Consider the following 11,695-nt stretch of genomic DNA (forward strand, 5'->3'; position numbering starts at 1 on the left):
TAGCTCCTAGGCCTCGTGGTCTGACTCCTGATTTACTGGCAGCGTGTGGAGGGAGGGTGGGTAGGGTGGGGGCGCCAGCGTAGCCGTGCTAAGTAAGGAACATGTGAGGACCCCTGGAGGACCTGGAGGATGGGTGACCCAGGGTCTTCAACAAATAAATAACATAGAAACAAAAGGAGGGAAAATACAGATTGAAAGAGCCATGGGAGAGAGAACAGCGCATCAGAAGGTCTGGCCTTTATTTGCACAAGCTGTAAAAAATATTTATCAGGGGCGCCTGGGTGGCTCAGTCATTAAGCGTCTGCCTTCGGCTCAGGTCTTGATCTCGGGGTCCTGGAATCGAGCCCCGCGTCAGGTTCTCTGCTCAGTGGAGAGCCTGCTTCTCCCTCTCCCACTCCCCCTGCTTGTGTTCCCTCTCTTGCTACGTGTCTCTCTGTCAAATAAATAAAATCTTAAAAAAAAAACATTGTCAGACAACTTGGGAAATGTGAGCATGGATTAATTTTTGATGATACTCAGAAATGACTACTTTTTTTTTTAGAAAAAAATTTTTAAGATTTTATTTATTTATTTGAAAGACGGAGAATGAGAGAGAGCACATGAGGAGGGGGTGGGTCAGAGGGAGAAGCAGACCCCCCGCTGAGCAGGGAGCCCGATGCGGGACTCGATCCCGGGCCTCCAGGATCATGACCTGAGCCGAAGGCAGTCGCTTAACCAACTGAGCCACCCAGGCGCCCCAGAAATGACTACTTTTTTTTTAGTTGTGATAACAATATAAAGTAGGATATTGTATAACACAAAAAAGAGTCCTTAGCGATTAGAGATTCTGATAGGAATGTTTTGGGTGGGCCGTTGTATCTGGAAATCGCTCCCAAATAAGCCGGTGCTGTGGGGTGTGGGTGGGCTATGATCAAAGCAGCCGCCAACGCCAGTAATGGGGCTCTTGTGCACTTTTCTCTCTGCTTTTGTGTGTGGTCGAGCTCTTTCATAATAAAACATTTTAAAACTCCCATTATTCCAGTGACCATAGAATCAAAAGGAACCCTTTGGGTCCTCGAGGCCGTCCGGGGCGGGTGGCGTGGGTCAGGGCCAGGAGCGAGAAGCCATAGACAGCCCGCCTCGCCTGTGGCCGTGGCTCCCTAGTGAGGACCAGTGCTGTTCTTCCACTCCCTCCCTGCCTCTCTGTGGGCTAGGAGGGCGGGGCTGGGGGTGGCCGGGAGACTGGCTTTCTGAGAGGATTAGAAGGAACCCCTTAAGCTTTCACCCCTCCTCATTTCACTTGAGTGCTAGCCCATCGGAGGTCTCTGCAAGAACATGAAGTACTGACCCAGGGCCCTCAAATCACCCTGTGATTTCGATTTAAAGCGGTCCCTGTCCTTGACTTTGGGTGAAGATATTGTGTAAATGATTTTCCCGATTTCAGAGTCTGGAGGAGGTTCTTTCATTGGCTTGTTATCCACAATCAATGGTACCCTTAATCGGTAAGCATTTATGGAGCATATACTCTGTGTTGGGGAGTGAAACCATCCACTGTAGAGACTCAGAACTGTCCAGAGACCAGAACCCAGCTGGTCACTAGACACCGCCCTGGGCCGCACTCGGCCAGGCAGCTCCTGGCCTGGGTGCTGGGGGTTGGGGGAAATGGGTAAGCCCCTGCGGTCACCAGCTTTTGAGAGAACTGCCACCACGTGGACCTGCTCTGAGCTTTTGCTCTGCACGCCCCTTCTGTGCTTCCCTTTTAGGATGAGTGTGCAAACCATCCGAAACGTTTTTAGTGTCGAAACTGGCTATCGGCTCTCAGACGATCAAATAGTCAACCATTTTCCAAACCACTACGAACTGACCCGGAAGGACCTGATGGTGAAGAATATTAAAAGATACAGGAAGGAGCTGGAGAAGGAAGGGAGTCCTCTAGCAGAAAAAGACGAAAATGGGAAATACCTCTATCTGGGTTTGTGTCTTTCCTTTTTTTTTTTTTAAGATTTTATTTATTTATTTGAGAGAGAGAATGAGAGAGAGAGAGCACGAGAGGGAAGAGGATCAGAGGGAGAAGCAGACTCCCTGCTGAGCAGGGAGCCCGATGCGGGACTCGATCCCGGGACTCCAGGATCATGACCCGAGCCAAAGGCAGTCGCTTAACCAACTGAGCCACCCAGGCGCCCTGGGTTTGTGTCTTTCTCGCTGGCCCCATGTTTCAAACACATCCCTGAGTTCACTAGTGACACCAGGTACTGAGATGGTGACATGCTTGTGCCGGCTGGGCTGGGCACCTCTTTTTCATTCCACGTGTCTCCAGAATGGCAGGGCGGGGGCTCACGTTTGGATCTGAGTTTCTGGGAGCGCTGTGGGAACACAGTGCATGTGAGGAAGAGCACGTCCTCAGTACTCAGAGCTCAGTGCTCGTCCGGAACTGCAAGCTGCATTTTGTCATGCAGGCTCATCACTGCATCTGGCGGTTCCCAGGGAGAAGTGTGTCCCTGATCCGGTCTGGTGGTAGAAGCTGGACTGTCGGATAGTTTCAGAATCCCTCTACATACCCGGGAAAATTAGATAACCAATCTCTCGGGGCCGCAGTTTCCTCATCTGATAAATGGAGATAATAACAGGACCTAGCCCACGGGGTGCCGTGGGGATTAAAGGTTTGCGAAGTGCTCAGCACACAGGTGATAAGGTTATTGTACAAGAATTGAATGGCAGAGGGGCTTGTCCTTTCGATACTGGCTTGGGGAGGGGGGTGGTGTGAAGCAGCCTCAGAAAAAGCAGTGGCCATGTTTTCCTGCCCATGGCCACGTTGGCCTGGCTCACCCACTGCTGTCCTCTCTGTTTCCCCTTTCAGACTTTGTTCCGGTCACCTACATGCTGCCCGCTGACTACAACCTGTTCGTGGAGGAGTTCAGGAAGAGCCCCTCCAGCACCTGGATCATGAAACCTTGTGGCAAAGCCCAGGGGAAGGGCATCTTTCTGATCAACAAGCTCTCACAGATCAAAAAGTGGTCCCGGGACAGCAAGACTTCTTCGTGAGTGCATGGCCCGCCCATCCCGGGGGCTTCCGAGTTAGGAGTTCCAGGCCACCTGTCAGTCTTGGCTGGGGGCTGGGGACCCTTGCTTGCTTTTGTAGTGTATGGCATTTGCCATGTGGCACCACGGCAGGGTTCTGTGTCTGCAGTCGTGTGATTGATTGTAGGATCCCACCTGAGGCAAGTTGCAAAGAAAAGTGGTGTGTGAACCAGCATACGGTCCCAGGAGCGGGGACCCCTGTGGGCCGCTCTTTGTTCTGGAAGTTTCTGTGAGACCCGCTCAGTGCTGGTATTTCTGAGTCAGTGAAGCATCTGCTTAAGATCTGGGCCCAGGGTATGTAGGTTTGAATCCCTGTCTACACTTACTGTCTGAGTACCTTTCGTTTCGGTAGACTTTTAACATGCTTCATCCAGGTAAATGGGGGATGCCAATAGCACCACCCTCACGGGGGCAAGATGGGGATGGAACAGGTGAATCCATGAGAGGCACATGGGAGTGTGTGCGATCAGTGGCACGGGTGGCGCTAGGCGGTGTCATGTCAGCTCTCTGCTGGGGCTTGAGGTCTCCTTGGAATTCAGGATACCAGGCCAGGTGGTTTTGTCTGGGGCTCACCCTGCCTCGGAGGGTCCTGAACCGCTCACAGATGCTGGACTGTGAGTCTCTCCTGGAGGGCTGGTGGCTCACTGTCAGGGTTCCTAGGAGTGACAAGGGTCACCTTTTCCTCATGCAGAGCACTTAAGTCTGAGTGCACACTGCTGACCCCCACGTGGGTCAGGCCCAGGGAGCACGTCCCTGATGGGTTCCCAGAGACTACTGGCACTGTCCTCCGGGGCAGGGGCACAGCTTGGGGGCTTCTCCATGGACCCACCTGACCCCCATTTTCTCCCTGACACACCGGCCTCTCACTTAATGAGAGGCAGAGGGCTTGTTACCAACCTTTGGTCTTTGCCATCTAACTTTGACCTTCTCTGATGTGTTTAGGTTTGTGACGCAGTCTACTAAGGAAGCCTACGTGATCTCTCTCTACATTAACAACCCACTGCTCATTGGCGGGAGGAAGTTTGACCTGCGCTTGTATGTTCTGGTGTCTACGTACCGCCCGCTGCGCTGTTACATGTAAGAGCCGATGGGGTTCTGTCTCGTGCTTTGACACGCCCAGAGTAGGCAGCTCTTCAGAGGCAGAAAGTAGATTAGCGTTTGCCCAGCCCTGGCTGGGGGAGTGACTGCTAATGGTCACAGGCTTTCTCTGTGGGGCGACGAACACGGGAAATCGAGTGTGGTAGTCATTGCACACCTCTGAGGGTACCAAGAACCAGTCAGCTGTGCGCTGTAGGGGGAGGCGTTCTGTGGCATGTGAATTATATCTTAGTACGACTCTTATAAAAAAAAAAACATAAAAAAGCAGCTCTTTTAGAGGCTTAAAACCAAAAAAGGGGCTCTTTAAAGAGGACAAAGTATTATATATATATATATATATATATATATTTTTTTTTTTTTTTTTTTTTTGAGAGAGAGAAAGAGAGCACAAGCAGGGGCAGATGGAGAGGGAGAAGCAGGCTCCCTGCGGAGCAGGGAGCTTGATGTGGGGCTCGATCCCAGGACCCCGGGATCACAACTTGGGCTGAAGGCAGACGCTTTACCGACTGAGCCACCCAGGCGGCCCCTGAGTGTTGTATTTTCTTTATGCTTCTCCTCCAAGTGTTGAAGTAAAGTAACTTCCCACATAGGTATAAGCTCGGATTTTGCCGCTTCTGCACCGTGAAGTACAGCCCGAGCACCAGTGAGCTGGACAACATGTTCGTTCACCTTACCAACGTCGCTATTCAGAAACATGGGGTAAGTGTGTCCCTTCCCTCCAGCAGAAGGAAATGGACCCTTTTGGTGGGCTTCATTCTACTTGTGTGAGAGGGCACGTGGCTACAGGAGTGGAATTCCAGGTGCCCTGGCACTCAGGAGGAGCGCGGGCCTTCAGTCTCTGGCGCGGCTGCCCCAGCACATCCGTGGGGCCGGCCTCAGGTGGGGTGACTTGGGGAGAAAGCAAGCCCCGGGGTCAAGCCCTGCTTTTCTGGCTCTGTGACCCGGGGCAAGTTAATTTGACTCTCCGAGCCCAGCGTGGGTTTCTCACTTGTAAAAGGAGATAATGTCACTCCCTCACGGGAGTGGTGGGAGGGCACATGACTCGCTGAGCACCTGTCTCGGTTGGTCCCCTGCTGGGTGCCGGGGCTACACCGACGGGCAGAAACTAGCTTGGTGTCTCCTCAGGGAGCCTAGGCCTGTCGGGGAATGTGTAATCACAAACCGAGGTGCGTGCTCTGAGGGTAGGGAGTGCACATCTAGAAGAGCATGGGATGAAGGGGTCCCTCGTCCAGGGGGCTGAAGAAGACTTTGGTGCAGAAGTGGAGTGGTGCTCGAGCAGAGACCTGAAGTGTAAGCGGGGGTTACCCAGACCAGGAAAGGATGTTTGGGCAGAGGGTACAGTGTGTGCCGGGGCCCTGTGCAGGAAGGAGCACAGCCCGGGGCTGTGAGCAGGCCAGGGTGGCTAGAACCCCCAGAGCAATGGTGGTGGAGTCAGGCGTACCTGGTGAGGCCAGTGAGGGCCCAGACGCAGGACGTCATAGGCTCTGTGTGGGCTTCGGGGCTTTACTCTGGTCCTAACAAAAATGTTTGGAAGGTCTCATTTCTTTATGAGAGATTCTTCTGTTTGGACCTTGCTTGACTGGAAGCCTTGAGTACCTTGGTCCTTTTTTAAATGTAATTTGAGTGGAGAGAGGGTAAGTGTTGATAGAAAACAAGCTTTTTTTTGAGCAACCTACTGAAGGGTTTGGTCAGACCAGCCTGGGGCTCCATCCCCTGTCCATCCCTTACCCTCCATGTGACTTGGGCAAGTCACCCCGGCCTCCCTGGGCCGCCTCGTCTGCAAACGGGAGCCCTGGTATTACCTTGCTGGTCACCATTTACTGAGGGCCTCGACAGTCTTCTGTGTGAGGCCGACCCTGATTCACTGGCCAGAAGGTTCCCCTGAGAGCAGACCGGCGAGCACCACTGTTACACGTTCAAGGTGGGAGGAGCAAGGATGGCTTGGCCAGAAGCTTATTCATAAGAATTGGGAAAATGAGCTGTCACGGGACGCAGCACCAAACTTACCAGCCATTTGGAGAAAGCTGAGCAGTGACATCAGGCCCTTTGTCGCCAAGTAGCCAAATTAGTGAGGTCTGGGTGTGGGCTGGGAGATGACGGTGCCCACCTGAGTCCACTTGGTGTCCCTGAGCATGTCAGCCTGCCAAGCCACCAGGGGGCGGGGGAGGGCGGGTGCTGGGGAGCCACACTGAAATTGGGAGGGCTCCCTTTGATAGGCCTTCTCAGGACACCAGTCAGCTGAGTCACTATTTCATCAATAAGAAACAGAAACCATTTTTTTTTTTTTTTTTTTTTTAATCCGTGGAAGGAGAGAGCAGAAGGCAGGCCTTTTAGCTTGGCATCTCTGCAATGCACCAGAAGGCTCTCTGCTTTCTTTGGGTTCTATTTGTAAATGCTTCGCCTGTTAATGTGAGAAAGTGCTTACTCTGAGAAACCTAAGTTTCAGTCCCGAGTAGAAGCCTCGCATGGCTCTCATTAGGCTTGCGTGAAGGACAGATGTTGTACTGGACACTGAAATGTTAAAGCTGTCTATTGGGCACATCTACCCAGTGTCCCTGGGCGCAGAGCACAGCCCGGCGCCTGGGTCAGAGACTGCAAAGGGGCATCCCCACCCTCAGGAAACTCAGGGACCAGCAGGGGAGGCAGATGGCAAAGGATTGATGATGAGGGAGGCCTTGGGGCTGGGGTGGGGGTGCAGGTGTGTGGGAGGGGCCCACCAGGAGGCAGATGGATCCAGCAGGCAGAGAAGGGATGGAAAGAGCAGGGGTGCATCCTGATGTGCGCAGTGTTTGCAAAGTGATTGATAAGGTGTTCTGAAATAAATCTGATAAAATAATGTTCCTACAGTCCAAAAAGCAGGAGACATTTCCTGCTGTTTATATCTACACGTGTATTGTTTTTTTTTTTTTTTTTAAAGATTTTATTCATTTATTTGACAGAAAGAGACACAGCGAGAGAGGGAACACAAGCAGGGGGAGTGGGAGAGGGAGAAGCAGGCTTCCCGCCGAGCAGGGAGCCCAATGCGGGGCTCGATCCCAGGACCCTGGGACCATGACCTGAGCCGAAGGCAGACGCTTAACGACTGAGCCACCCAGGCGCCCCTATATCTACACATGTGTAAGGCAGTGTTTTGCTGTGGATACTTTATACCTCTAGAACTTTTTTTTAAAGATTTTATTTATTTATTTATTTATTTATTTATTTATTTGAGAGAGAGAGCACAAGCAGAGGGAAGAGGCAGAGAGAGAAGCAGACTCCCCGCTAAGCAAGGATCCCGATGTGGGACTCGATCCCAGGACTCTGGGATCATGACCTGAGCTGAAGGCAGATGCTTAACCAACTGAGCCACCCAGGCGCCCTAGAACTTCTTTTTTTAAATGAACTTTTCTTGATAGTGAAGACACTCTGTAACAGGAAAAAGGAAGGTAATCGGTGGGTGGCAGCCTGGCTTCCCTGCAACTTCTCCAAGTCCCTGTTTATAAGGATACAAACACTGAGTTACTGAGAGTGCATTTGAGGTGAACACACTTTGGGTACCTCATCTGGTAAGGCATTTTAGTGAAACTGATGTATAAATTTGTCTCTAACCTCAAAAGGTATTTTTTTTAAACCGGGGTTAAAGTGTTGCTAATTCTTTGTTAATATGAAAGCAAAGTCTGTTTTGAGTCAGTGGTGTTTGTCCTTTCTTAGGCTGGTTTGGTTTTAGTTCCCACCTTTTTTTTTAAAAAAAGATTATTTATTTATTTATTGACAGAGAGAGAGAGAGCACAAGCAGTGGGGAGCGGCAGGCTGAGGCAGAGGGAGAAGCAGACTCCCCACTGAGCAGGGAGCCTGATGCGGGACTCGATCCCAGGACCCCGGGGTCATGACCCAAGCCAAAGGCAGACGCTTAACCGACTGAGTGCCCCCGGCGCCCTTTAGTTCCCACTTCTCATCTTTATACTTAGGAAAACAAAGCCTGGTCTCATAACCTCCTGATGTACTTCAGGATTTTCTAGCTTTTTGCCTCCAAAAGAGAGCATTGGGTAGAGAGTCAATGTTTAGGGTCAGAGGACTAGAAGGAGCCGTGGGTGAGGGTGAGAAAGCTGGGCTCGGGTGCCAGCTCCCTCGTGGCCCGGGTAGAAGCTCGGGCAGGTCACGTAACCCCTCTGAGCCCAAGTCTCTTACCCACGGACGGGATGTTGTGAGGAGTTGCGTGTGCAGTGCTCTTGGACTACGGTGCCCAGTACCGCGTGTGGCTTCTCTGAAAGCAGACTCACAGGCAGAGATGAGTGCTCAGGGGGTCTGCTGGGGCAGTGTGGGGGGGGGGGGTCCAGACATTGCAGAGGGAAGGTTGAGCTGGGACGCAACAGCGGCAGGGTGCCTGGAGCTGGGTGGTCCTGCAGAGTCACTCAGGATGGATCAGGGACCGAGGGACCCTGGCATCAGCCTGTGACAGGCTGCAGGCTGCCAGGGTGGGCATGACCTCGGACTGGGCTGCTCCCGTTAGCCAAGGGCAGCTCCCAGAGATGTCTGGGCTGGAAGCTGGGGTCTGGGTGGCACTCCACAGCATGCATTGCAGGCGGTGAATTACTAAGTGTGAATGTTACTACCTGAGGTGAGTATTTTAAACATACCTGTATAGGGGGCCCCCAGCACACATTCTAGGGGGAAAGAGCAGGTGCTAGATTCCTCAGGGTGCATTGCCTGGAGCCCTGTGCCCTTTCTATCACCAGGAAGACTACAACCACATCCACGGGGGCAAGTGGACCGTGAGCAACCTGCGGCTCTACCTGGAGAGCACCCGAGGCAAGGAGGTGACTGGCAAGCTGTTCGACGAGATCCACTGGATCATCGTGCAGTCGCTGAAGGCCGTGGCGGTGAGTGCCTGGGGGTGGGGGGGTGGGGGCGGAGTTGGGCTGGGGCCTGTGAGCAGAGCCACTGAGTGTGGGCGGCGGGGGATGCTTGTTCTTTTGCCACAAATACTTGTCTTTACGGGCTCACCTCCCTCATGTCCACGTGTCTGCCAGAGGCTGGGGCAGTTTCGGGGAGGTAGCGGGGCCAGCTTCCAGCTAGGTGCTGCCCAGGGCGCGCCAGGTGCCAGACGAGTCCTGCTGGGGTCACCACCAGCTCTTCTGTGCCATTGGATGGAGGAGGCCTACTTCGGCATGAGCTGACGGTCAGAGATGGCCTCACGGTGGCCTCCTCGGGTTTAGGCCTCCTGCTCTGTGACATCATGGACATCCGGACACCCACCTCTCTGCTTGTTGCCTCAAGTCTGCTGTTTGTTGGCTGGTTTGCAGTTTTTGCTTGTGTTTTGTTTTACTGTTCCAAAGCAGGAGGGCATCTATTTTTGAGGGAAAGAAAAGAAATAAACACCAGGTCACCAGCATGTGGGCTACTGTGTTCAGAGCTTTCACATGTGGGCTCCCAGATGCTCATTACCCTGTGACTCATAAGCAAAATGGAGGCTCAGCCCTGGCCCGAGGAAGTCCAGGGACAGGCTCTGGGGCCCAGGCCTGCTGAGGGGGCTCCCAACAGACTGGCCCACTGGCTGTGGGACCTGAGGGCACTCGGCCTGGCCCTGGGAGTAGGCAGCAAGTCCCGTGGAGAGTGCATGCCCAGCCTCTCGGAGCCTCGGAGGCCTTCTCTGTGAAATCGGGAGACGGTGGGGTGGGGGGTTGGAGAGTTAGCAACTTCCTGTCCTGCAGAGGCTGCTGGGACAATGGTGTGGGCAGTGGCTGGGGGTAGGACCCCCAGTTCTCCGGGGAGATGCAGTTCCACTGACTCCGCTGGAAAAACAGCCCCTGATTCTTGGCTGCCTCCCCCACCCTTCCACCCCCCAGCCTGGTTTCCCTCCAGCGGGTAAGCCTGGACTGGCCTGTCTCCCCTCAGGAGTTTCAGGTCTAAGTCCAGGGTTTGAAGAGAGCCCACACATCCACTAACGTGTAAAAAGGCCTCACTGTCGTGTCTGTGAGCTTCACTCACTGTGGGGTGCACGAGGGGCCCCAGGGCGCATGTCACGTGGATGCGTGCTGGGCCTTCCCACAGGCTTTGATCCAGGTAGCCTGGGCAGGGCCTGGGAATCTGCGTTGTGAGTGGCTAGGAGGGTTTTTTTTACATACCTGGAGAACAGTTTATGAAGTGGAATTGAACATTAAAAAGAAAATCCAGGGGCGCCTGGGTGGCTCAGTCGTTAAGCGTCTGCCTTCGGCTCAGGTCATGATCCCGGGGTCCTGGGATCGAGCCCCACATCGGGCTCCCTGCTCGGCGGGAAGCCTGCTTCTCCCTCTCCCACTCCCCCTGCTTGTGTTCCCTCTCTTACTGTGTCTCTCTCTGTCAAATAAATAAATAAAATCTTAAAAAAAAAAAAAAAAGAAAAAATCCAAAGATTGTCAGTAAATAGATTGACTCTTGTCACAGAGAACGGAGGTTCATGACCTGGCATCCCGCATCCTTAAGGGCCCGAGAAGGGCCTAGCAGCCTGGTGGACAGCCTCTGTTTGTGATGAGAGGCTGCATAGGCCTTCATTTTGTGTACCGACTGAGGAGCAGGACTTCGGTCTGCTCCAGGGACAGTCCCATGCGGACAGAGATGACGGTGCTCTGATCAGGCCTCGGATGAGTGAGGCCCGGAGACCCCGGTGATTGCTTCGTGATGTCCCCTCGGAGGCTGAGGGAAGTTTCCATGTCTGAGCCGAGGAGGAGGAGGACCCGGGAGGGATGGAGGGAAGCACCAGGGGCGGAGGTGGAGCGTGCTGGTCTTGGCAGTGAGACCCCCGCACGCCAGCACCCAGCACTGCCAGGAGGGCCCGCCACCTGGCTGCCCGCGTCTCCGAGGTGGTGGTGTTGGCCGGGCCCTTCTGAGGCCACTGTATAAGCCGCCACTTACTCTCTTGCAGCCGGTGATGAACAATGACAAACACTGCTTCGAGTGCTATGGGTATGACATCATCATCGACGACAAGCTGAAGCCCTGGCTGATTGAGGTAAACGTGCTGCTGCAGCCCATGGGGCTGCTCGCCCCCCCAGCTGCCTCTGCCCTGCCTCAGGCTCGGCAGGACCGGGGCAGAGTCTGCCGATGAGATGTAACAGGGACAGATAGTCAGGTGCGACAAGCTTGCTGCTGAACAGTGAGCGCACTCCCGATGTCTCACCTGCGAGTCCAACCCACGGAGCCGGCTTCCCTCGTCCAGACGAGCTCGGTGCCCTGGTGCTCCCGGGTGCTTCCAGAAGCATCGTGCCCCGGAGGCCCTGCCCTGTCCTCATGGGGGCATTGTTCCCATTCAGGAAAGGCTCTTCCAGACCCGGAAGCCTGTGGGAGGTGGTAGCATATGGTCCAGAGATAAGGGATGTTATCTTTTTCCGACCAAGGCATAGTCTGGGAGTGGATTCATCTGCCTGTTTCAAGGCATGGACGGGATGTAGCAGTGGCTGGCCTAGGTGCACACACCTTTCCTCTGGTGACAGGCCTGGGTGATGCTTGCCTCAGCCGCAGTGGCGCTGGCATACGCACCTGAGGCCCAGAGCCTGCCTTGCTGGGGTTACTCTGCTTTGCGGCC

General features: G+C 53.9%; 1 protein-coding gene across 7 annotated transcripts in view; it reads left to right on the forward strand.

Moving 5' to 3' along the window:
• TTLL1 (tubulin tyrosine ligase like 1) overlaps positions 1-11,695 on the forward strand; it is a 31,788-nt gene that overhangs the window by 13,140 nt on the left and 6,953 nt on the right. For 6 of the 7 annotated variants that reach the window (XM_027593962.2, XM_027593958.2, XM_027593960.2 and 3 more), the window contains 6 exons: positions 1,743-1,951; positions 2,837-3,017; positions 4,000-4,134; positions 4,746-4,854; positions 8,871-9,014; positions 11,036-11,122. In XM_027593962.2, coding sequence (XP_027449763.1) covers positions 1,743-1,951; positions 2,837-3,017; positions 4,000-4,134; positions 4,746-4,854; positions 8,871-9,014; positions 11,036-11,122 — 865 coding nt within the window. Of the gene's footprint in view, positions 1-1,423; positions 1,482-1,742; positions 1,952-2,836; positions 3,018-3,999; positions 4,135-4,745; positions 4,855-8,870; positions 9,015-11,035; positions 11,123-11,695 lie in introns of all 7 variants that reach the window. The other variant, XM_027593963.2, reaches the window with a different exon arrangement.

The sequence above is a fragment of the Zalophus californianus genome, chromosome 9 (genome assembly GCF_009762305.2).
Source record: "Zalophus californianus isolate mZalCal1 chromosome 9, mZalCal1.pri.v2, whole genome shotgun sequence".
NCBI classification, from domain to species: Eukaryota; Metazoa; Chordata; class Mammalia; order Carnivora; family Otariidae; genus Zalophus; species Zalophus californianus.